Genomic DNA, 27,024 nt, shown 5'->3' with positions numbered 1-27,024 from the left:
CCTGGACGACTGGCTGTTGAAGGGATCATCTCCTCAGATGTTGCAGAAACCCCTTCATATCTGCCTGGATCTCCTTCAGCCCCTAGACCTGCATGTCAACCTGGACAAGTCGGTCCTTCAACTGACTCAATCACTCCACTATCTGGACGCCAACCTAAACTCCGACCTCGGAAAAGTGTTTCCTTCGGAGGAGAGATTGTCATAAATGAGAGACAAAGGGAACATCATCCTTCAGGCTCATCAGCCATCAGTAAGACCAGTGGCTTCTCTGCTGGGGTTGATGACCTCGTCCATTTTTCTCATACCCAACGCCAAATTGAGGATGAGACCGTTACAGCAAGATCTCAAGGACAAATGGGATCAATCCTCGGGTCAGTGGAACGACCGGATTCTCCTCTCTCCTGCAGCAAATTAGTCCTTTCTCTAGTGGCTGCAACCACAGAACCTTCTGGTGGGAGTACCTTTTCACCAACCTCAGCCACAACAATCCCTGATCACGGATGCTTCGCTTCAGGGCTGGAGAGCGCATCTGGGTCATCTGCAAATTCAGGGCAGATGGACCAACAGAGAGCAGACGTATCATATCAATATGCTGGAACTGCGGGCGGTTCATTTAGCCGTCAAGGCTTTTCAGCCGTAAATTCAGTCCGGATCGATCCTAGTACAAATGGTGGAACACGCTCCTGCCCTCTGTCTCTCGAATCCCAGGCGATCTAGCACTGGCTGCTCGCCAGGAACCTATCTATCACGGCAGTCAATCTGCCGGTAGTACAGAACGTGCGAGCAGACGCCCTCAGTCATCACATCCAAGAGCAAGAAACTGGGTGCTCAACGACGAAGTGGTGGCGAACATCTTTCATCAATAGGGTCATCCTTTCATCGACCTCTTTGCAGACGATCAGAACCGAAAATGCCATGCCTTCGCATCCAGGTTTTACCGACCAGGAACGAGGGGGAATGCTCTTTTGATAGACTGGTCAGGGACGTTTGCATTCGCCTTTCCACCCCTCCCTCTCATTCCGAAGGTTGTGGCCAAACGTCTGTGATCCAGAATGACGATGATCCTCATAGCACCGGACTGGCCTCGCCAATGGTGGTATCCGGACCTGTTTCAACTCTTGGTTCGCCCGCATCGGAGACTTCCATGCAGCCCTGACCTTCTCACCAAAATGGGAGGGAAGATTCTGCACCCCAGCCTTCCCTCGCTCAGCTTGGCAGCATGGCTCCTGAAGTCCTGCAGTACGGACATTTGAACCTCCCTCAGGACTGCATGGACATTTTAAGGGAGTCAAAGAGACCTTCCACAAGAACCTCGTATTCTTTTAAGTGGAAAAGGTTTTTCTTGTGGTATATCCATAATGGTTGGAGTACAATTAACAGGCAAGAGAAGGTAATCTTGCCATACTGACTCTACTTGGCCAAATCTGCTTTGAAGTATTCATCCATAAAAGTACATTTGGCAGCCATCACAGCATATTGTAAATCACCTAACCAACCTTCTTTCTTTCAACTTCAGGTGGTCAAGGACTTTATACAGGGGTTGAAGAAGGTTTATCCTCCTTTTCGACCTCCTTCTCCTTCCTCCTTCGGAGTTGAATCTAGTCTTGTCCAAATTGATGGGTCTTCCATTTGAACCTATTCATAAGGCCACATTACAACCCCTTTCTTGGAAAGTAGCCTTTCTAGTAGCAATTAGATCAGCACGCAGAGTGATTGAAATACAAGCGCTCTGTTCTAAAGAACCCTATAAGGTTTTCCACCATAATAGGGTGGTTATGCGAACCCACCCTTCCTTTCTGCTCAAGGTTGTGTCGGAGTTCCAAGTTAAACAGACAATTTCTCTACCTTCTTTCTTTCCCAATCCTACTACACTAGACCTCAAGAGGGTTCTCAAGTTCTATTTGGAGGCAACAAAATCCATTAGGAAAGCCGATCAATTGTTTGTAAACTATGGCTGTGTTAGAACAGGCTTCCCAGCTTCTAAAAGATCGATTTCAAGATGGATAGTATCTTGTATAAAGTTGGCCTACCAAATAGCAAATAAGCCTCTTTTTGCCTCCCCTAAAGCTCACTCTACTAGGGGCAATGCTGCTAACGTTGCATTCCTGCACAATGTACCGATGGCCAAGATTTACAAGGCTGCAACTTGGAATTCGGTCCATACGTTTAGTAGATATTACTGTCTGGATTCGGACTCCAGAGCAGATACCCAAGTGGGCCAGGCTTCCTTGAGGAATCTGTTTCAATGTTAACCTATTGGAGTCTGTATATGCCTTATGGCTGCTATGTATCTTGATGGTACTCTGTTTACTTCCCTGCAGGATGAGGGGATGGGCTTGCTATTCTATTCATGTGCTTATGACTATTGATGAGGATCCCCTGGAAGAGAAGGATAAGTTACTTACCTGTAATCCTAGTTCTCTTCCAGGGGTATCCTCATCAAAGTCATAATCAACCACCCACCTCCCCGGACAAGTGAACATGATACTTACATCTCTTTGTAAAATGGTTTACAGATATCCGCAAAGAACAACTGACCTAACTGTCACCCCTAAGGCATGATGGGAAGCTAGGGGTCATGGCTGCCTTAAAGGCACGGTGCCAGTTTTATGTGAGTTACACACATGCAGTAATAGATTAGTATTAATGTAAGTATTGGTAGGACAACAATAGAAGTAATTAGGACAAATCTAAACAATTCTTGGTTCTCCGAGAATAGGTATTGAGAAGTGAAAACACATGGATGGATAAACAGTCTGTTCTTGGTGTAGTCACTTCTGTTTATTGTTCCAAATCAACAGCCAACACGTGTTTCATCGCAGGGAACATACTGCGAATCTTCAGGGCTGGATAAAAACATAGAATACATTTTTTGGGAACATGTTTGTTTTCGATGATATATTGTCGTGACTTATTTGTGTCCACCAAGGTGACAAAGGCATGCTATTCGGGTGACTGTGTGTAATTGTGAAGAGAAAAAGCACTAGTCAGGTGACATATGTGAGTAAGCAAAGGATAGTATATACCCTAACAAGATGGAAAACATCACTGGCCGGATCGTAGGGTGAAGTGGCGAAGTGAATAAGTGTTATGTTGTTTATGTCACGGCATCCCAGGTGACTTGTGATAGTATTACTACCAAACAAAACGGAGAATGGCGTCATAAGCTTCAATCAGAGTTGTGATATATATTGCGCGCAATGTTTCATTCCTCATTGGATCTATTTAAAGATATATTCTAGAATTTTGTGTATTTCTTTTTTAGAACTTTTTTAAAAAAAGAAACACCCTCATGTGGAACGAGTATATCCATACACGAGTGATACATACACAGCACCAACATTCAACCGAGGTGGCAAGAAGGGTGGCTCTACGTATGGCACATCTAGTTCGGATGGAGCATCTAGTGATTCAGATACCTCACAACATGGATCTGCTGATCAAACTTCCAGAAGTACGTAAAGTGTGGTCAGGTTCTATGGATTATTGTTCATGAATTAATCACAGATTACTTATTACAAAACAGAATTATTTATCATAGGAATCCCAAAGTGTAGTACACAGAACACATTTATTTCAACATTGTTGTAGTGTTATGATCAACACGGAAGCATTAGAAAGCATATAGCTAAAGAAAAACCAATTGATTCATTGGATCAAAGGAGGACCAAAGGGCATAAGTCTCAAACATTTTCTTCTATAGCAACATTATATGCAAACAAATGTTAAGCATACAGTGTATAATAGTGAATATTTACAAAGTGCGCTCGAAGTGACATGGAAAAAGGAGACAGTTAGATAGGTTGGGGGTGAATGGGTGGAGGTGAGGACTGGGTAAAGGGTGTTGTGATCTTTAAGGCAATCACAGTGGTTAGAAATGTATCCTTTACAGACTAATTTAGTTCCACAGTTCCATTCATTTCTTTGAACATAGGGTACATGTTGCTTAGTGAATTGATTCCTATGTCAAGAAGATAGAATGAGATCAAGTCTACGTTTCGACCCCTAATAGATGGGTTGGTTGGAACCTCGGGCTGGGGTCTTCTTCAGGACGGGTGGGAACAGGAGCGCTTCATATAAGGCCGTCCAGTGGCCTATTGATAATGGACCTGCGTCGGTTCCATCGTGTTGTAAGAAGCTGGGGCATCGGTGTAAATTCAATCAAAACTGCACAATTTCAGAGCAAGTTGCGTCCAGGTATGATGGTTTAATCTTCTCCGTAGTAGAATTGTGTAATAGTCCTCGGAGCTGCCTCGGGTGTGTTCCTCGTTGCAGCGCTGCCCAGTCGCGACTGATGGAACCGACGCAGGTCCATTATCAATAGGCCACTGGACGGCCTTATATGAAGCGCTCCTGTTCCCACCCGTCCTGAAGAAGACCCCAGCCCGAGGTTCCAACCAACCCATCTATTAGGGGTCGAAACGTAGACTTGATCTCATTCTATCTTCTTGACATAGGAATCAATTCACTAAGCAACATGTACCCTATGTTCAAAGAAATGAATGGAACTGTGGAACTAAATTAGTCTGTAAAGGATACATTTCTAACCACTGTGATTGCCTTAAAGATCACAACACCCTTTACCCAGTCCTCACCTCCACCCATTCACCCCCAACCTATCTAACTGTCTCCTTTTTCCATGTCACTTCGAGCGCACTTTGTAAATATTCACTATTATACACTGTATGCTTAACATTTGTTTGCATATAATGTTGCTATAGAAGAAAATGTTTGAGACTTATGCCCTTTGGTCCTCCTTTGATCCAATGAATCAATTGGTTTTTCTTTAGCTATATGCTTTCTAATGCTTCCGTGTTGATCATAACACTACAACAATGTTGAAATAAATGTGTTCTGTGTACTACACTTTGGGATTCCTATGATAAATAATTCTGTTTTGTAATAAGTAATCTGTGATTAATTCATGAACAATAATCCATAGAACCTGACCACACTTTACGTACTTTTGTTCACTGACCCAGGTCAGAGAGTTCTCAGGGTATACCCCATTGTTAACTCATCGATCAAACTTCCAGAGGCCGAGGCAATAGAAGAAATTGGAGGAATGGAAACCAACCACAGAATTTTAACAACTTCCAACCTTGGTGGCCGGCTAACCCCTGGATGTTTGGACCTCAATGTCCCCCTCAAATGGGTCCTTTTGGTCCCCCTCCAATGCAACAGGGTCCAGGGTCCTTCCCTTTTTTAGGATTTGGCCCGAGACGAGGCAGGGGCAGGAGGAGACAAGGAACCACTCACCACAGGTCCACTGGAACACGGACACTCCTCAACAATCGAGAATGGATCTCCGCAGCGGAAAGAAAGTCCCACAGGACACTGCAGGGACCAGCAACCAGCAAGCCTCGTGATGAACCTTAGTTCACACACACTCTCTCCTACTGAAGAGCGACTTCTGAACAAAGGCTTGGGTTTCGTGGCAACCCAGAAGGGGGATCCTTTCGTAGCCCAAGTTGAATTGGCTAAGTTTTTTAGAAAAATAAGACTGCACTACTTCTTTTCTAAACCAGAACATATTAGTACTGTCCCAGAAGATAACAATACGGGATTGAAAAAGCCTTCCACCTTTAATCCACCCGCCGCTGTTCTACCTCCAAAGGTCTTGACTTTTGAAGCGGCAGTAGAGAATGACATCAAACGTCTCTATGAAATAGAGACTAGACCATTCATGAATCTCTCAAAGGACGAACAGCTTGCCCTACGTGCATTATCATCTAACGACAGGATCATTATCAAGCCTGCTGATAAAGGTGGTGCAACAGTCATCTTAGATACTGAGACATACCGAAATGAGTGCATTCGGCAACTGAGTGACCAGAAATCATATCTCCCATTAAGAGAAGATCCAACAGAGAGATTGCAAACTAAAATTAGCAATCTGGTAGAGGAAGCAACCACCGAGGGTTGGATAACGTCACAAGAGGGACAGTATCTAATCACCAAACATCCTACAATTCCGTACTTCTACTGTCTTCCCAAAGTGCATAAACCCCAGAGGCCGCCACCCGGCAGGCCGATTATTTCAGGTATCGGCTCGGTCCTTGAACCTCTATCAACCTTTGTTGATCATTTTTTGAACCCTATGGTTAAGGCTATGCCCACGTTTCTGCAGGACACGAAGGATGTCCTAAGACTACTACCTACAATACAATACGACATCGAAACTGATATCCTTGTATCATTTGACGTAGAGTCTTTATATACGTCTATTCCACAAACCGAGACTCTGGAGGTAGTAGGTGCTCTATTGGAACAGAGTAATCCCCAATCCATCACGCCAACGAGCTTCATTATGCATCTAGCTGAAATTGCGATGAAAGAGAACTACTTTCGCTTTGAGGACACCATTTACCTACAAACATCCGGGACCAGTATGGGCAGTGTTTTCGCGCCGAGCCTGGCGAACCTTTACGTCCATAACTTTGAACAGCAGGAAGTCCTAACGTCCGCCAACCCATATCTATCATCATTATATATATATGGAAACGATATATTGATGACATTCTGGTGGTATGGCGAGGCACAGAAGAAGATCTAGTGCTATTCCACGGTTGGTTGAATAGCAAGAATGCTTACTTGAAATTTACCATTGAATACAGTAGAACATCTTTAGCCTTCCTGGATTTGAGGCTACATGCAACCAATAATGGCATTGAATCGGAACTCTATCGGAAGCCGATGGCTAGAAATGCACTATTGAGGTACGACAGTTGCCATCCGCGAGCCCTGAGGGACAATTTGCCTTTTGGCCAATTTCTTAGGGTACAAAGAAATTGCTCCAGCAAAGAAGCCTTCAAAATCCACTCTAAGAACCTGGAAATCCAACTGAGTGAAAAAACTATCCGAAAAAGATCATTCGACTATCAAAAAAGAGGGTGTCTAACAATAACAGGGAGTCCCTATTGGAGATACAGCCACCAAAAGATAAGACCAATCGCATTGCCTTTGTCAACACATTCAATACTCGCTCGAATCAAGTGCAGAAAATCATAAAGAAGCATTGGTCGATCCTGAAGACTGGCAATGACGACATCGCTCTACTCATTTTTGCCTTCAAAAGAGGACAAAATTTAAAAGATCAGTTGGTCCATACACGCCCACGCAACAAAGAACCTAGGCAAGTGGGTACGCTGTGGGACTTACCTCCAGTCTCTGGACACCATCCCTGTGGGGCTTGTACTGTCTGTCCCCAAACCCGTAAATCTACTGAGGTCGACATCGGGACTAATCGCCCTTGGACACAAAAAAGATTTACAAACTGCAACAGCAGTAACCTCATATACTTGATAACCTGCCCATGCTCTCTGCGATACGTCGGCATGACGACCCGAAAAATCAGGACGAGGATACAAGAACATAAAAGTACAGTGCGGTGCAGAAAAAAGGCCACCCGTCTCACCGCACACTTTTTGGAGAAGGGACATGGCCCTGAAGACTTTTGTTGGACCGTCCTGGAACAACCACAAATACCCCTGTCTTGTACTGACATCAGCCGCTTCCTGTTCAAAATCGAACAAAAGTGGGTGTACCGCCTGAACAGTGATAAAGAGGGACTAAATGAGCCAATTCCTTGGATGTCCCTGTAACCAATGTCATCCTACTCACTATGAGCCTTAATGTAATCAATTGCACGGGTTTTCGCTAGTTTCCCTGATCGACCTCTCAGTACCCCTACAACATTATGTTACTGGTAATATTCCTGGAGCCATGAGCTCCTTGATCTATTATGTTGCCACTGCCTGTATGCGCAACTTGCGCACAGACTAAACTGCCTTGTTGCCAGCACTCTATTCATTATTTTCTGTTTGGGACTACATGCCCCAGCATGCCCGGCATCACGTGATTAAATCATATCACGTGACTGTCAACCTGCCGTGCAGAACGAGAAAGCACAAAACAGTCCTCTTTGAGAAGCGCCGGTGCCCCCCCAGACAGTACAGTTGACTGCCAGGAGACACCGACGGACAGGTAGGCGAGCGCTCGCCTGCAATGAGCACGCTGGCTGCCTGATTTTCATTGCGCTGGTAATTGACAACACAAACGCGCTGCAATAAAACCGATCGCGCTACCACCACTGGGGTTTGTCTACTAGATCAGTGTACTAACGCGCAGGAAAGCCCAATGCGCACTCTGGCTGCCTGATTTTTATCGCGCTGGTAATTCAAAATATAAACGCGCTGCCCTGAAAGCGATCGCGCTAATACCACTGGGGTCTGTCTACTCGATCAGCGGACTAACGCGCTGAAAAGCCCAACTCTTAAAGCGATTCAGTTTTCACTATGACGCCATTTTTTCAACTTAGTCTGGCCTCCGCGTCCTTGTCGGACCGATGGAGTAGAGTACAGGTGGGGCGTCCCACACATTTACTAACGTAGATTTTGAAGGATTAATTGAGTAATCTGCCTCCCTGTGAATTCATTTTAATTTTTGATTTTTAGCTCTAAAAATGTTACTTGTGAATTGTTTTTAGAGCGGTGCTCCTCATACCTGCGCTGTAGCCAGGTGGGATGAAGCCTCTCAACCATCATATATGGGTGAGTCTGCTAATTGGAAATGTTTGTCCTTATACATGTGAATGTGTACCCATTACAGTATATAATTTATGGGAATATGACATCTTCATGTTCTTTTTCTGTTTGTTTGTCTCTCTGTGTGGATCTAATACAGTGCGATGCAACAGTATACGGTTGAGTATGTACCTGAAGCTCAGGTGATATTGTTCTTAATTTTTCATCATTATAAGCAGCAGTGTTTTTATACACGGTCCTGAAGAATGCATTTTGAAACTATGTTCGATACAATGCAGAAACATGTTGACCACTATTAAGTACGGTGATTATTTAAAACCCGCACTTACACTTGCTTTTTAAACTTTAGGGATTGGGAGACACTAATAAATGTTGTTTGTCCACCCGATCACCTAATTTTATTCTACTTTCCCTCACTTTAACACTCCTACCACCTTAACACTGCTTTTTCAGTAGCCACGCCAATTTTTGTACTCAATACACCACCCCTTATCACATCTATCGGTCACGGTAACATCTGACCGGCCGTTCTGTCTCCTGGGTAAGGAGAACCCAAATGATGAAAAAGAGGGCGGTACAGTGTGGCTTCTGATGGGAACTATTTCTCCATATGCTCTTGAGCCTCTACCTGGCCTGCATTCACTAACATGGATGATGTCCTCACTGGTGTCTTTTGTGTAGTATTGGTGTTGTGATCCACTCTGTTTGACTCCCCTTTTTTTGACCCCCAGGTATATTTTGTTGTGAAAATATTGTATTTTGGGGCATGTACCTGGTTGGTCGGTAAACTCGCCCTTAGACCCTCCTCCCATTGTTTGTTGTGTGCGACACTAAAAGACCTCCCAGCTGTTATCAGTTTTATGTGAGTGTTTCTGTGGGTTAGCTTTTCAGCTTTCTACACTAATGTTTCTACAATGCAGCCTATGTGCTGACAATGTTTTTTCATTATTCCTTTCAGGATGGTGTTTTCTGCTGTATATTAAAGCAGTTTTCAAAGGCTTTCTTTCTCCCTGCTTTATTGGAATGTTTCTTATGTACAAGAGAATTTCTTGCAACATTGTTCAGCATGTCTATGGAAGGCTGCATTGTGTGTTTATATATATATATATATATATATATATATATATATATATATATATATATATATATATATGCATATATGGTTTTCACATATATGTGATGTGTTTTCAGGGTCCCGCACATAGGAGGGAATATTCATGTTCTTATGTTTTTGATGAGGATACCCCTGGAAGAGAACTAGGATTACAGGTAAGTGACTTATCCTTACCTACTGAGTTTTGTGGAAAACACCACACTATAAACAATTTTCCACAGCAAAATTTTGGCAGTTCAAACCGGCTCAAATTTATTAGGGGAAAGTGCCTAGTCAAAACGGAACATGTGTGTGGATTTTACTCCCATAATCACCAAATATCAAATGGTATGCCCCATTTTTGCGGGCAAACCTCAGACTAGGCATTAATCAAAGATCCCGATTCTGGGCCATGTGTATGTGGGGCTCATTTTTTCCCCAAAACTCTATTTATTGGGTTATAACAGTTGAGTAAAAGAAAATACAGCATGCAACATCAATCAGGTTCCACATCGAAACATCAAGGACAGTTACAATGATAAAATATGTTAAGTATAAAAGTGGCCAGCCCTGTCATTGGTAATTCCACCATATATGCCAGATCTTGTGATATTTCATGATACAATCCCTTGATCTATCCACATATGAGGGCCTTACTTTTTAACACCACCCCACATAGTGGTCGCTCCTGCTAGCTTCAGGTATTGGGAGTAGGAAGGGTTTTGGGCTTATCGGCCACATACTGGCTCTACCTTATGTACTTCCTTCTCTGGGCAATTCTATGTAGAGTGGGTGCCCCATGCCCTACCCATGAACATTGTTACTATTTGAACTATTTGAACTGTGTTCAGCCTCTTCAGTAGGAGAACACATTCCAAGTGTCCGGTTTTTCACATCCTAATAGTGTTTGCACTAATATACTCAGCTATACGTGACACAATACAGATTTTTCAACTTCATTTGATGTTCATTTTAAGTGATAACAACCCGATGCAGAGATTTTACGTATGTGTATTTATTCTTTTTCTAAGGCTCTACTCCTCTCAAGAGGCATATCAGAGCACTTTACATAGAGAAAGGGGATACCATGGAAACTCACTTTGTTTTAAGGAATGGTAGTGAATGTTGTGATGAGGAAGCGGAAGTATCGAAGATGAGCTGAGAGAAAGTAGAAAATGAATTAGTTTGTCTTCTTATTGATTAAGTGAAAAGTTCAGACTCTATGGAGTTTCAGAGGAAAGGAGAGCAGAATTTAGTCCACAGCACTGGGCTTTAAAGTTCTGACTTGAAGTTGCTGGCCACGAGAAGGATGGTTACAACCCTAGTTTGGTTTTGATTATGGTTGCTTCTAACCAGGCAGAGTGCTCAGACATCCAGAGCAACCAAGGATATTTCATGTTCAGGAAAGGTAGGATGGAGTGCCAAGACCAACATTTAAATTAGATAAGCTAATTTGAGTTTAGTCCTGATCTCATGTATGAACTGCTGGCATTCTTTGAGGACTGACTTGATATAGACAAATTGTATTGATCTTGTAAAGAATCTGATGTCAGATTGATCACATTTAAAGGGTACAATGTGGATTTTAGAAGGCTTGGAAGAGCTGTGTGGCTGAAGTCAAAGGAAGAGAATGTGAGTGCATTGTTAGATTTTTCTGTCTAGTTCAATGAGAGAAGGTGCTCATTTTATTGCAGGGTATGGTTGCTGAACCTGGGTGATATCTCAGTCTGCTTGGTTTGGTCACCTGTAGTTAGGTGGTCTGCAGGATGGTAGTGAAGTCATTTGTGAGTTCAGGGAGCCTAGGTGGATGGACCGTATTTATAGCATGAATTGGACAGAGTAGGGGCTAATATGGTACCCAGCGTGGTGCCATATGCCATTCAGGAGAGGCATGGATGACTCTGCCTTCTATTGACTGTTTCTCAAAAAGTGGGCAGACAGCTAAAGGACATTACCACAAAACCATGCATGACACATAGATCTGGAAAGTTCAGATATATGTCATCTTACAAAAGGTTTTGCATTACAGGCATTCTTCAGAGCTTCGCTGGAGGTACACAAAAGAACCTGAAGAATGAAGTGGAGCAGATCCGGTGCCAACTTCTTTGCCAGCGAAAGGTATCACAAGGCAACTGAAGGGGGCGAGGGGGCAGTCAGGGTATTGGAAAGTAACAGGAGGGTAGTGCCACTTAGCGGTCACCTTCGGAAAATTGTTAGTCGGCCTTTAATGAGAAAAGATTCCCCCATATTAATTTCAGGAAACTAAAAAAAAGAAATAGTTCTCCTCTCCAACCCTTCCACCAATGCAGACGTTTCCTTCTTGCACGATCGATTATTGCACTTTTAAAAATGTAATCAGAAAGTAGGTGGTTTTGAAGGGGGGGGGGTCGTTATCGTGAATAGTAAATTCAATTTTCAGTGATTGCCTTTATAAAGAACAGTTCAACCCTAATCTGTGTAGGGGACACTGTAGAAAGTAGTTTTTTTGACCCCCTATCCCTCAAAATGATGTGTCTGAATCATGGAACTTCTAGATGAAAAAATGCCCGAGTATCTGAAACAGCTTAAGAGAATTGTGGCAACAGCCTTCAGAACATAGCAAAATGCTTTTGTTGATCAGCAGTCTTTCATTGAAAATTATTATATAGTGATGTGATTAATAAGCATGTGTAAGATTGAGTTAAGGTAACATTTGCATTTGATTCCATTAGTGCAAATGTTTCTCAGGTATATATTTTTCAATTACAGATTTTAACAGGGAAGAAAAAGACATGTTCATTTGGTAGTGACAGGTAGAATTATTTATGTAATTATAAAGCACATGGCTACCTAAAAGAGGATTCCCAGCACTAGCATGCTTACTGAACCCACCAGAGTTACTGAAAACCAAGGGTAACTATTAAGGAAGAGATGGAAACAGCTCTGTTTTGAGCAGCTTACGAAAAACTATAAGGATTTGAAGGTTCTCAATGATTGTGGAAAGGTGTTTTGGTTCTAAATATGCAAATGCCCGACCACCTTGACGGGTTCTCTTTTGACTCTGGGGACTACAGCAAGCTTCAGATGGCTAGAGCGGAGCGAGCGTTTAGGCGTGCACGGAGACACCAAAGGTCTCAATTGCACTATCATAAGTCAATACGGCATGAGTGTACCTTGTTGGCCGTGTGAACTGTCTCCATTACACACTTACAGGACATCCTTACGGGATAAAACCTAAATTGGAGACATCAACATAGTCATGGTTATTCTGGAAATCGGGCATGGCCCTGACCCTCGCGAATGATAGACACCCCTGTAATAGCATCTGTGCACCTTTTTTGTCTCCTTTGACAGGCCTTGGAGTACCTCAACCAGACAGTGGGTGGACTCCAGAGTGAAAGCTCCCAGCATACCCAGCGGATTGAACAGCTACGAGGTATGTGAAACAAGTAGTACTTGTTTGTAGGCAATTCTGACAGACGCATCTGTCTCTTTCAACATTTAGTGCCATCCCTAAAGATCCATATTTATCGAGCAAAAAAAAGAGAAAACAAGAGAAATATGACATGCTCTCAGTCTTATATTATATATGGCAACGCCAACCCTCCTCCCTTTACCTCTATACATACACCCCATCCAGTCTCCCCTCTGAGGCCTTGTTTTGTCCTGTAAATATCACAACAATTGCAGGCACCTTACACACAATGAACCTTATATTCTGCGCTGATATTCCCTTCCCACATACCCTTATTAAAAACTGTTCCCCTAAAAAACTGTCTTTAATTGCTCCCCATTAATACATTATTCAGGCAGTGGGTGTGCACAGTTTAATTTCTGCTAGCAGAACCGAGTAATTTCATTATTTTTAAAGTTTATCAGACGTAATTTTGTAGATCTTTATGCTTCTGGTGAAATTCTCCTGCAAGGGCAATTTTATTTGCAACCGCATTCTCCTACACAAATTCAATCTGTGCTTTTCCGGCAAAACAGATTACTAAATGTAGGATCTATGGCCCATTTTGCTGGACCAAAAAAATCTTTGTTTTCAAGAATTTTGTGACGATTTTCATGTTATTTCATAAATGTCTGGATCTTTGGCTCATTTTGCTGGATCAAAACCCTCTCTGAAGTCAATATGAAGAGGATTTTGTCCACAGAATCTATTATTGCAGATTTTTGTTTAAAAAAATCTTAGTTTTCAAGAATGTTGTGAAGTTTTTCATGTTATTTCATGAAGCGTTTGAAAGCAATGCCCCACTATCGTGCACACTCCCATGTTACACTTTCAAAACATAATAAACATACTTACATGATGCAGCAATTTAAAACCTAGTGCTTGTATTAAATTATCGCACATTTTTTAATACTTCTTTCCTTTGGAAAACATTGCAGAGTAATAGGTATTCCACTCTAGGACCACTTGGGCTCTATGGAGGTGCTTGGTGATGGATACTCTGATGTCATGCCACAACACCAGAGGTATTCAACAAAGGACTAGAAAGTCTAGATCCAGCATAGATGTTGAAAATATTCATGTATGATTAAATGTTTACCAGGTAATATAAATTGAACTGATTTACATATTTGATGGCACCCCTAGAAGAGTGGGAGCACCTCTTTTGGATACCTTGTCATTTCTTTCTCTTTAGCAAAGGTTATCCCACTCTTACCAGGCTCTGTTTGACACAGTAGACATCTTAGATATAGGAGGTGTGGGGCAAGTGATCCTCATGTAAGTATGGTATATGCTCAAAATATGAGTGTTTATGATTAATTCCCTATATGAAATCCCTGATTTTTAGTCCATGTGTTCATTAATTCAATCGTCTTTCAACGTGCAGTCTGGGAGCACTCTATGCAAATATTTCTCAGTTATCATGTTAACTGTTGAGGAACAGGGGGTCCCAAAGATGCGCTGTTTTAATTGCATGTAATTTCTGATAATTCTCACACCTCATCTATTATTGTAGTTGTCTCAAGTTGTGTTGAATTGAGCCAATGGGTATCTTGTTTGGTCATTCAAAGAGAGTTTTATAAACTACATATCTTTGATGACCTAGGATGCATATACTGCCTAAGGTCCACAAGAATTTGACTGACTGGCCATTTCCACCCCCTTGTGCCTGGTTGTGGTTCAATTCATGAACTGCTGGCTAGTACATTGATTCCTTTTTGCAACCAATAGTACAAAGTATGAGAGCATATCTAAAAAACACTACACATTTTTTTAAAAGATTCCAATGGTGAATCTTAAAGAAACTGAGAATGTAGGGTTATGTACTATTAACGTCAATGTATTGTATACCACAACTCCATACTCACAAGGATTAGAAGCAGTCGAATGGGCATTATTGAATGTAAAAAACTGTGCAAACATAATTATTTGATGGAATTGCTGCACTTTCCATTATGTTGCAGCTATTTTTCCTGGAATGACTAATTCTTCCTACAATAGAATGGAACGCTGATCGGTTTATCTGAAATCCCTTTATATGCCAATATCTTCATGACCGCATTTTAAGAGGAGTACATTTACAAAGACATAAAATGGACACATAGCATCAACAGTAACTTTGTGATTTGGCATGGTACTTTTGAGTGTTTTTATTATCGAACTAAACATCAAAAACATTCATATAAAATTTAGTCACAACATCTGTAACTTTGGAATTGCTTTTTTGGATTTACTTAGGCAAAAATGAAAAATGGGAATACCAGCAATGATATCTTCCACTAGTCCACAGACAAGAACAATATGTTACGCTTTCAGAGTCTTCAACCACATTCACCCAAAAGACATTTACCTTTTTTGGTTGAGAATAGACAGTGCCTGTGCTATCTCCATGAGACATGTTGCATATACTTTGTGGGCTTACAGCCCGCCCATTGCTTTTTATTTGTTTATATCAGTGTCATACAAAAATATTTGCTTCCAAGTGGTTAATCTTTCCCATTTGTCAATCCTTTTCGTTAGTTGTTGTCTCGAATGCAGCTGTGCCCCATTACCTGCTTCCTTCCACTTGTGTCCTTTTAGGTTGGTTTCTGCACACTATTTCCTTCTTTTGTTTCTGCATGGCAGCATGGAAAGACTCTCCATTCGCACAGTTGCCCCCCCTGCCTTTCAGTTTCGACCGCAAGTGAAAACAGGCCTGTAAATCTTGTCACCTTTCTTTTATCAGCACAGTGCCCACTTTCATGTTCCACAATCGGGCTCCTTTTATTTCATCAGAACGGCGCCCCACAACTGGTCAGCGGCACTGCAAGGACTCCGAAATGTGAAGCCTCTGGCTCTGAGGGCCTTCGCACACTTGCCTTTTTTTCGCCTAACTTCGGCTTCTTTAATGTTTCCAACCATCCATTTAGTGTGTTGGAGCATGTTCCCTCCTCCATGCTTGTTTAATGGTGCGTATACGTTAATCTTGTTTCAGGTCTAAAAGACCGGTGTAAAAGTTTACATAACATGACCAAATTCACAATTGTGCTGAGAAGGGGTAAAAATGGTTGATGCCTGTTTTGTGTGTGTTTATTGCCTTCACTTTTATGTGAAATTGTTTTTCCACCTGAAAGGGATCACCATCATGTGCCTTTTATTTTATCAACACAACGCCTCACAGTTGGGCATTGGCACTGCAAGAACTCAGGTATGTGAAGCCACTGGCCTCGGGAGCATACGTGCATGCTCCTCTTCATTCCTTGTTTAATGATGTATTTACGTTAATCTTGTTTGAGGTCTGAAAGGCCTGAAAGGACAGTGTGAAAGATTTCATAACATGGCAGAGTTCACAATGGTGCCAAAACTATGTAAAAACGTTTGTTCCACCTGAAAGGGCTCTATGTTGATATGTGCCAGCAACTCCATAAAATGTTAGTAATCATGCCTGTGTTGTCTTCCCTGGCATTAGTATTGTGCATTGCTATAAATGTGTTTTGTTAATTGAGGGTGGAGAATAGCGCTTTCTGACTGTCCCTATTCAAATCAAAGCATTTGCAACTTCTCAATCATATTCCCAGCATCTTAATTAGTTTAGCCGGAATTTCCCATAGAAGAATTGTATTGCCTTGCCATGGCTGTGTTGGCAAAATATCACCATGGCTATATGTTGCTGCAAATTCTAGCGCTGTCAATCCAAGCCAGTTTTTTTTTGCGGGTGTTGGTGGGCAACGTTGTATTAACAGAACCTTGCATCCCTGCACATGTTTTCATATGACACTGAGATGTATATTTTTGTGTTATAATTTTTTATTGGAGTGTTGAATTTTGTAAGTTTATTTGACCTGTTGATTGGTGTGTGCATATATTTACTTTGGTTTGCAGTTTGGCATACTGCATTTTGGACACAAAGCAATTTGAAATTATCCCCCTAATAAAGGGCATCTGTCCAAAATGTATTTGGGATAGAGTAGAAAATGATTAAAACAATTAAATTAATTTTGGAATGAAAGTTGGAACAAATAATTTGCATTTATACCATCTTTTGATTTAAAAAAAACATGGAGAATATCACCATTGTTTTAAAACAATTATGGAAGATTTTGAACCAAGTGGCTGTATGTCATGGGCATGTTGTGACAGAATTTTTGCAAGAAACACAGTGCATCTGTAAGACTACATGTTCTTCAACATGGAAAATGATATGCTCAAAATAAACACAAGGACATTTGATCATGAATATTTATTTTGTTGTTAAACTTAATTTATTATTTAGAAAAGAAGACTGCTTGCAGCAGTCTCATAGCAAGAGCGGATGGGGTGGGGGGGTGGGTGGTCGCCCCGGGCGGCACGAGCTCTTACCTGCGGCAGTCATGGGGCAGCTGGCAAAGGAATCGCCAGCACCCCCACTCTTACATGCAGCAGCTGCACGCTGTAAACACAGGGAATGCCACAGGGGGCACAAGGACTAGCTACGCTACTGGCTTTCAGACTATGAGTTATTGTGCAATTTTGGCATTTGTTTCAACATATGTCTATCTTACCATAACAATACAAATTGCATATCTTTATGATGGCGTTTAAAGTTTACCCAGGGACCGCATGATGTCAAATACATATCAGGGCAGCTCCTCCGTTTGAACGGAAGCGTGTCACCCAACTTAATTGCATCAGAGACAAAAAATAAAATGGTAATTAAGTTAATTCATTACCATTTACTTAGATCAGAATACGCTTTATTCAATTTAAGAAGATGTTTAACCATAAAAGCACAATACATAATAAAAAATATGCATTTCATGTATATATACAAAATAAAAATTTAAATGATATTTTAAGAAGGAGTGGGACCATCCATTGGCAGCCGTTGTCTAACCATCCCTTTTAAGTATTTAACAATGTGACAGGTAACAGATCTGTCATTCAAATATTGCAGCTTTAGAAGGGCGGAGCGGCATTGTCTCAAGCCATAACTCATTAAAATTGGTAAAATCAATTTTTTCCTGGGCATAGAATAAAACTTGCAAAAAAACATAACATGAATTGTCGACTGAGCAGAGATGTTATCACACGGGCATAAACATAGGGTGTGGGATCAGTCATTAGTTTTTAGGAAGGTAACCCTAGTGTGAAAGATGCCTAGGCGTAGGCGGGTCAATAGCAATCTATTGTAGGCTCCTGCAGTGTTCAATAAGTATGGTTGTATGCCTGGTTGAGTCAAGAGTAATTGGTGTGTACTCACTGACAGTTTTACAATGTTGCTGGATAGATTAATGGACTCCAGATAGTCCAGACATAATGATTTTAAATTATGTCTAGTAACATTGTTAATTTTTTTTTTTTTTTTTGTCCTCATCTTGCGATTTCTGTTATGCATGTGGAGTGTCAGGTTTCTGCCTCATTACTTTTTTCTGACACTGCCCCTTGTTCTCTCTTGATTGGGGAGTTTTTGACCATTCGTTATTTGAGGAGTTCCTTTACTCGTCACATATCAATGCCTCTGGCTTGGGTCAGATCGGGGGGAGCTAGCCAGCTTGGCTACTCGGCAAGTACCTTACTTGTCCACCAGAAGATAAATCGCCTTAATCATAGGACTTAAGTTTGTTTTTATTTGGGATTTAAGAATGATTCAAAGATATCCCAAAACTTAAATCTTTTGCTAACATTTCCTAGCTTATCGAGTTTGTTAATTCTTATTGCCGAGTTTAGCCATTCTGCATGGGTTGGGCAAGAGGCTCCTATCCATTTAATACATATTTCCCTCCTTGCTAGAGCTATTAATACAAAAAGGAGATTTTCCTGCTCTTTAGTAAGACCCCCTTCATTACCTGAGTCCAAAATCCCAAAAAGAGTAAGAGTTGTACTTACAGTGAGTTGCTTGGACAGGATAGTGCTCAGGGTCTTACCGACTTGATCCCAAAATTCCTCCAAATGGGGACAACTTTTAAACATATGGATGTCGTCTGACTTTTCTTCCCCACATTTAGGGCATTTCCTTATTCCAGCATTTTTGAATTTGGACAGTTTTTTAGGAGTCCAATATGCCCGATGGATTGTATAGAGATGATTCCTCTTCAGAGCCGCGGATTTCAAGGTTGACCAGCATTTAGCTACAGATTTTTCCCATATTAGATCTAAGTCTGTTATTACAGTGTCTTTCCATATTTGGGTTTCCATGTTGACACTGACATCGTTGGCCGTTATCAGAGCCCAATACCACTTAGCCACTTCTTTTGGTAATCGCGTTGTTGTGATCATGTCATCTTCCAAATTTTCATTACCATGTATACTGGGTAGAGTTCTGGACCAACTTGACATTTGATAATACTTAAATTTAGATAATGTATTGTTTGACAGTTCTTGAAGTTCTAACCAAGTTTTTATATTTGGACCATCTAGTATTTGTCCCCAGTATTTAATGCCGGCTCTTTTCAATGCTAGTGCAAGAGTATCTTTTAAGCATTCTGGGGTTCCGGGGGATTCCCAAATAGGAGCCCACTTACTATAGTATGATATATGTAGTATGCCTCTAATTTGTGTCCACATCTTAGCTGCATCTCTCAGTATTTTAAGCTTTATTTTTTTGAAGTATTTGGGATGTCCATACTTAAACAGCGCGTGATCCTCTGAATTTGTGATTACTTGTAAATAGACTGAGTAGTGTTCATAATTTTTCAGTAGAGATTTGATATTTTTAAATTGAAAGGCTCTGCAATATTCCACCAGGTCTGGGCTGGCCAGCCCGCCATCCTTCTAGCTCCTCCTGATCTTTTTCCATGCAATCCTCGTGCCCTTTGCTGCCCAAATGAAGCTTGTTATATCTCTTTGTGCCCGAGCTAGTTCCGCTTTCCCGAACTCCATTGGAATCGTATTAAATAAAAAGGTGAACTTTGGCAAAATGGTCATCTTTATTATATTCGATCTCCCAATCAGACTCAATGGTAGAGAGGTCCATGTCTCAAGTAGTTTTCTTACGTCCCCGGCAACTTTATTCAAATTCCTGTTTGCAATCTTCTCTATGTCATGATTTATTAAGATTCCTAAATATCTGATTTCATTTTTTATGAAGTTGTTTTGAAAAGCCGTATTCCATGTCATAATCTCTGTCTTAGTTTGATTCACCAAATATCCTGAGATTTTACCGAATGTAGTTAGAGTTTTCTCAATACTTGCTTTAGCTTTTGGGTAGTCATCAGTAAAGATCATTAAGTCGTCCGCATAGAGAGCGATTTTCTTCTCCCAAATGCCATACTTGAAAGGTGTGATTCTGTTGTTGTTTCTTAGCTTGTTTGCCAGAGGTTCAATATATAAATTGAAAAGTAAGGGGGAGAGTGGACAACCCTGTCTCGTTCCTCTGGTTATTTTTATGTTTTCTGTCAAACTGCCATTTATTAGGACCTTTGATCTTGGATCTTTATAAATCTCGTTTACCATACATGTAAAGTGAGGTCCGAAGTTGTTCTTGATCATAACTTTCTCAAGAAAGGTCCAGTTGACCCGGTCAAACGCCTTTGCGGCATCAACAGCAAGTATAGTAAGCAGAGTTTTCTCACTTATAGCAACGTCTATTGCAGTTAAGAGCTCTTGTGTTACTTCATGCAAGTATCTTCCTTTAATGAAACCTTTTTGATCTTGATGTAGTTAATTTGATAGTACTTTCCCTAGTCTAGCTGCCATTATTTTAGTGAATATTTTGTAATCAGCGTTCAATAAAGATATTGGACGGTATGATTCACATTTAAGTGGGTTCTTTCCGGGTTTCAGAATGATTGATATTATGGCATCATTCCATGAATCAGGTATAGATTTCTGTTGTATTATTTAAAATTAAGTTGATTAGTTTGGTTATGTGAGGAAGTATGGAGTCTTTCAGTTTCATATATAGTTCATTTGGAATAGCATCCGGCCCTGCTGCTTTTCCCTTTTTCAGACCTTTAATCGCATCTGCCACTTCTTCTTCAAGGACTTCTTTATCCAGTGTTTCTCTATCGTTTTCTGTCAGTTTTAGGAGTGCTGCATCTTCCAGGTAGGAGTTAATCCTTTGATCTGAGGGATTTAGGTCTTCCGTGTACAGATCTTTAAAAAATTTCCAGAATTCGTGCTTGATGATGATTTCATCGGAGGTAGGATTATTTTGATCATCCGGAATGATGCTTTTTACCTTGTTTTTAGCTAGATCTGTTTTGAGCTTCCATGCTAGCCATTTTCCGCAGCCCTCACCATATTCATGTTTCGCCAGCTTGCTGGAATCCCATTTCTTCTGTAATCTCTCCTCCAGGATTTGATTAATTTTATCTTTTTGCATTTGTTTTTTGTTAAGAAGATCTTGTTTCTTAACCTCTTCGTGTTCTGTGGATATAGCGATATCTAGGGTGCTGATCTCTGTTTCTAGGTCTGATATCTCTCGCTTTTCTTTTTTATTTTTGCGAGCCCCTAAGCTCAAGAGTTTACCCCTTAAGACTGCTTTATAAGTATCCCACGTTATTTGTTCTGTGGTATCTGACACATTTAATTCGAAGAAGATGTTTGTTTCTGTTTCTAGCTCCTTTATAATTTGTTCGTCTTCCAGCAAGGCTCTTTCAACTGTGAATCTCCTTTCAGTTATATTTTCTGTAATTTGTACTTCTAATTGTACTGCCGAGTGATCTGACAAGTGAGCTGGTAGGTGAGATATTCTTTTTACTTTCCTTGCTATTTCGTTACTGATCAGAAAAAAGTCAATCCTGGATTTATGACCCAGTTTTTTGTTGTGCAAAGTGAATGGGTATGATTTTTCTCCTTTATCTTTCCAAATATCCACCAGATTAAGGTCCCTTTTATAAGTCCCAATCCATTGTCTCATTTTTTTTAGGTTGGTATGTCTACCTGGAGGGAATCTATCAAGTTTTAAATCCATTACTAGGTTAAAATCACCCCCCAATATTATGGGAGAAGTGACTAGAAGTAGCTGCGAGTATAAATTTCGCAGCGGATCAGCATCATCTAAGTTAGGACCATAGTATCCTGCAATTGTAATGGGAGAATTTCCTATTTTTGTATTGACTATTGCCCATCTCCCTTTGCTATCCACTTCTGAGCTGATTATAGTTGCTTTTAGGGACTTTTTAAAGATTATCGCTATTCCCTTAATATTTACTTGTTGTGTTGTGCAAATTAAAGTATCTACCCACCATAGGTTCTTAGTTATTTGGTCCCATTCTTCCTTTAACAAGTGGGTTTCTTGTAGTATTATAATCTCACTATTCCCAGTTCTGATATATTCTAAGATTTTATTTCTCCTGCTTTTTGTCCTTAACCCATTCACATTCCAGGATAGAATTTTTACCTCTCTACTTTCACTCCCCATTTGTTTTGTTCAGTAGTTGTGATTTTTTTTTTCCTATACTTCACTCCCTGTTGTTTTGATTTCCTGAATTTTCGCAGATGAGGTATTTTTTGTTTTTTTTTCCCTATTTTGCTCCCCACCCTTTTTCGTGTATTTTCGTACTTTCTGATTTGTGTATTACGGTTACCCTCCACGGGGAAGCCTCCATCTTCTTCTCCTTCGGTTATCTTTGTAACCCTTTTGGCTTCCCGTCCCCACCCCGTGATTCTTATCTATATACATTTAAAAGATGAAAAAATTTAGTTGGATTATAGCTCCTACATATTATTATACACTTGTCCTTGAGTATGAGTTATTTTGTAAAATTTTTTATTTTTTTATTATGTGAACATTTTAGCATTTAACTCAGGGGTTCCTCTGATTGTACTTGATCTCTGATTTGTTCTATCAAGTTTTTCACCTCTTCAGGCTCTCTTAGATTTCGCATTTTGTTTCTCCACATAATGCGTAATGAGGGTGGAAATTTCATTTGCACTGTGGCACCTAGTTGTTGCAATTCGGGCATCAAATTTCCCAATTCCCATTGTCTGGTCTGAGAAGCTTTTGACATATCGGATCTTATTTTAAAGTTCCAACTATCTTTGCTATACGATCCTTTTTTCAGTAGGAACATTGTTAATGCTGTCAGGGTTAGAGAAGTATTCAGGATGGCCTAGACTCTCCAAAATGTTTTTGACATAACTCAACCAGGAAATTCGATCAGCCCCATCAAGGAACAAACAATCATTGATCAGGTCCCTGTTCAAGCCAGTAGAAGTGCCAGTCCAAACTTTATGCCACAACAAGATGGGCTGCAGTTTAATCAAATCTAGGAGATAAGGCAACCCCAGCTCAGCGTGGCATACAAATGCGGCTGTACTACTGGGTACAGCTAAAATTTATCTCAGGAACCTATCTTCAACTATTTGCAGGCACGCGGCATTGGCATGACCCCAGATGCCTGCTCCATACATGGCAACAGGAATGCATTTGGCTTTATAGATTGTTATTAAATCTGCAACTGGGCGCCTCCCCAATTTCCTGGCAAAGTTAATTATAGCACCAGTGGCTTTGCAAAATAATAATTTCCTGGATTTAATAGCTTAAGCCCATAGACCCCTTTTTTCAAATACAATGCCCAAGTAGGAAAAATGAGCTGTGAATTCAAGTTTCCTGTCTTCAATAACAAATTCTCAGCACTTGGTACTGGGTTTACAGCATTTCATTGTAAATGTTTTATTTATATTGACACGAAGGTCAAAATCTAGCATATAGGCAGAAAAGCTGGTAATTACATTTTGTAGGCCAATGGGGATACGAGCCAATAGGACGGCATTATCTCCATATAATAAAGCTCCTATTAGCCGTCCGTTTATGCATGGTAAGTCCTGACAATCATTACCTAATTTTGCTCCCAGGCTATTAATATAAAGAGTGAACAGAAAGGGTGCCAACATGCACCCCTGCCTCAGCCCCTTCTTTACCGATAGGGTCTTACTGAGTTCAACACCCCTTCCATAGCGCACCCGGGCCCTAGCATCTAAATAAGACTGTTTTAAAAAGTTAAGAATGGGTCGATAAACCCCCATGGCTTTTAAAATGCTCCATAGCTTCTGATGGTTAACACAGTCAAAGGCTGAACTCAAATCAACAAAGCATAAAAATAAATTCCCCCTTTTAGCCTTTAGATACTTTCCAACCAGTAAGTTCAGATTTAAGCATTGTTCAATGGTTCGCACACCTTGGCGGAAGCCATACTGTAATTCAGAAATTATACAGTTTCCTCTGCCCATAACTGGAGGCGGTTTAAAACAACATGCCCAGCCACCTTTGCAAAAGAATCTAGTAATGAAATTGGTCAATAGCAGGAAGGATCGTCACAATTGCCCTTCTTGTAAATAGGGACAAGTATCGATTCCGTCCAAGTGGCTGTAAATCCCAGGGAGAAACAAGCTTTTAAGACTAGGGCTAACAGGGGTCCCCATTGCAGGAGATCTGATTTAAATAGGTCCACTGTTATGCTATCGGGGCCCGGGGCTTTGCCCCCTATACTTTCGTTGTTGGCCAAGATCACATCCTGGGCATCAAAGTAAATTTCAATAGGAAGATGGTTTGGAGGCTTTAAACGTATGGCCGCCTCATTTTGGTGGTCCACCTGATTATTATAAAGGACAGAAAATAGGACACCGATTTATCCTCCCCTATTGCTATTTCGATGCTAGGCAGGGTACCTGGGGCAAGGAAAGGGGCATTCACTGCCTTCGAGAAACCTTTTCTGTCTTTCAAGACTGATGCTCGTTTTAGATCTTGCCATAATTCTGACTTTATGATCGCCTTGCGTTCCATAAGAGATGTCTTATAGGCTAATCTTGTCCTTTTTATATCTGCTCGATCTTTTATGGGTTTATGTAAGGCAGTTATCAAGGCTGCTTGGGTTTGGAAACATTTGGCATCTAATCAACCGCTTCTCTTGTCAGCCCATTTCTTACTTTTTGCCTGTAGTCTGTTTTGTATAGTCTGAGTTATTTTCCCGAAAGAACTAAGATTCTCTAGTATTGGGGTGTCTTTCATAGATTCACATGCCTGAATCATTCCCCGTCGTCGGAATGGGAGTCCCACGGTACATAAAAAAGCAATAATATGCCTATAGAAAACCCAAAACCTTGGTAATAACAAACCAGGAAGTAAAGTAGCCCTAAGCTACAGTGTAAAAAACTTCCACACTCATGACTATCCTAGTCATTTTGTATAGACCAAACTGCAGCCAATCAGGCGACAGCACCCACCAAAATGTTCTCCCCAGAGGCTCAGGCTCTCAGATTTTCTACCGCACGTCGTGTGAAGGGAGTCTCCCTGAGCTTTGCTCAGTTTTCTTCATTACTTTGGTTTGGTTTTTACCTTCTAAAAGATGTCTACTTCTAAATCCCTCTTCAGGGCCTGTGATTCTTGTGGGAAGCTGAGGTTGTTTAAGGAGGATCCTCACAAGAAATGTATTTATTGTTTATATCCAGATCATGAGGTAAAGGAGTGTAAGATCTGCAGAACCTTTCCTCAAAAGACCCTCAGGGACAGAGAGGGTGGTCTTCACCTGTGGCTCCAGAAGATCAAGGACCAGGATAACCCCGTTTCTGAGGTAAGAAGTATAACCTCGGGGTCTACTATGTCCTCTAGAAAGAGGAAGGCTGAGGTTGAGAAGGCTTCTCCTGGGGCAAAGGTGTTGAGGAAAGCCCAGTCCTCTCAGGATTCTGGCGTGCCTTCTACTTCTACTTCAAAAAAGGCTTCTCCACCTTTTAAATCTGGTCCTATTACGCCCCCAAGGAAAACTGGAAAATCTTCATCTTCCAAGACAGCTTCTCATAAAATATTACCTCAGAGAAAAACCTTGTCGTCTTCAGCACGACGACGGCTCCATCGTCGACGTTTCTTAACGTCGATGCATCTTCAACATCGACGGTTACATTCTCCTCACTAAGACCTGAAATGGTGATGTCTTCAGCTTCCTCACCGCCGACGCTGGTTTAGGTAACGGTTCGTCCCATCTTGTCGATGAAGATAATGCCATCGATCGTCGATGCCCCTCCGTCGACAAAGATTTTGAAGGTACAGTTGACGAGCGCTTCGTCGTCGACACATGCGTCGACAAAAGTCATACCGTCGACGGGCTCATCGTCGATGAAGATCACCCTCCCGTCGACGTCATCCTCGTCGACAAGGATTACCATACCGTCGACGACGTCATCGTCGACGAAGAAGACACTCCCGTCGACGACGTCATCGCCGACGAAGAGACACTCCCGTCGACGACGTCATCGTCGACGAAGTTTACATCGTCGACAGCCACACCGTCGACGAAGATTACCTCGTCGTCAAAATCATCGTTGACGACGACTGCCTCGTTGATGAAAGTATCATCGACGCCGACAAAGATTGCTGTTCCACAGACGGTTACTGGTCCGTCGACGCCTCCACTATCAACTTGTACAGAACTGCAAGTGTGGTCAGCTAATCCGTCTACAGTCCCTTTATCTTCACCGTCTACGACAGCTTCATTGCTAGAAAGACGTAGATCATCCGTAACAGCTCTATCCCCGTTAAAGTTGCTGGAGCAGTTATTAGACTCTGAGGAGGAGGAGGAAACCTACGAAGATGAAAGTTTTCGTGCAGCCAGAAGCCCATCTGAGCTGCTTATAAAATATCAGGATGAAGATCATGAAGAAGAGGATCATTTCCTTGAGCCTTCTGGTCGGGCTCCCGTGTCGGTGCCTACTGCGCAGATGCCATTGGATTTACTCCATAACCTTCAATATATGTTGAATGATTATTACCGCCGATTCCCACCTTCCGAGTCCGGTGATTCACGCCTGTCAACGCCTATGCCACAAGCATCTACGGCACCATTAAGACCTCCAAGACAATCCTCTCCGCTGCCAATCTCGGAGACACAACCTACAATACCTCCTTCACCGGTATCATCGCATCACACCCAGGATGATGTTACTTCTGATGAGGAAAGAGAAGAAGGTGAAGTAGATGACAAATCAGTACTGTCGGAGTGGGACGATTATCAAGCACAAACTCCTTCTCCAGCTGGTCCACCTACGGCGGACTCTCC

General features: G+C 41.5%; 1 protein-coding gene across 1 annotated transcript in view; it reads left to right on the top strand.

The window, feature by feature from the left end:
- LOC147748518 (coiled-coil domain-containing protein 159-like) overlaps positions 1 to 27,024 on the top strand; it is a 402,735-nt gene that overhangs the window by 227,187 nt on the left and 148,524 nt on the right. Inside the window, exons 6-7 of the mRNA XM_086936450.1 lie at positions 11,669 to 11,757; positions 12,973 to 13,054. Coding sequence (XP_086792576.1) covers positions 11,669 to 11,757; positions 12,973 to 13,054 — 171 coding nt within the window. The remainder of the gene's footprint in view (positions 1 to 11,668; positions 11,758 to 12,972; positions 13,055 to 27,024) is intronic.

This window comes from Lissotriton vulgaris, chromosome 1_1, assembly GCF_964263255.1.
Source record: "Lissotriton vulgaris chromosome 1_1, aLisVul1.2, whole genome shotgun sequence".
NCBI classification, from domain to species: domain Eukaryota; kingdom Metazoa; phylum Chordata; class Amphibia; order Caudata; family Salamandridae; genus Lissotriton; species Lissotriton vulgaris.
This window is presented reverse-complemented; position numbering and strand designations above follow the sequence as displayed.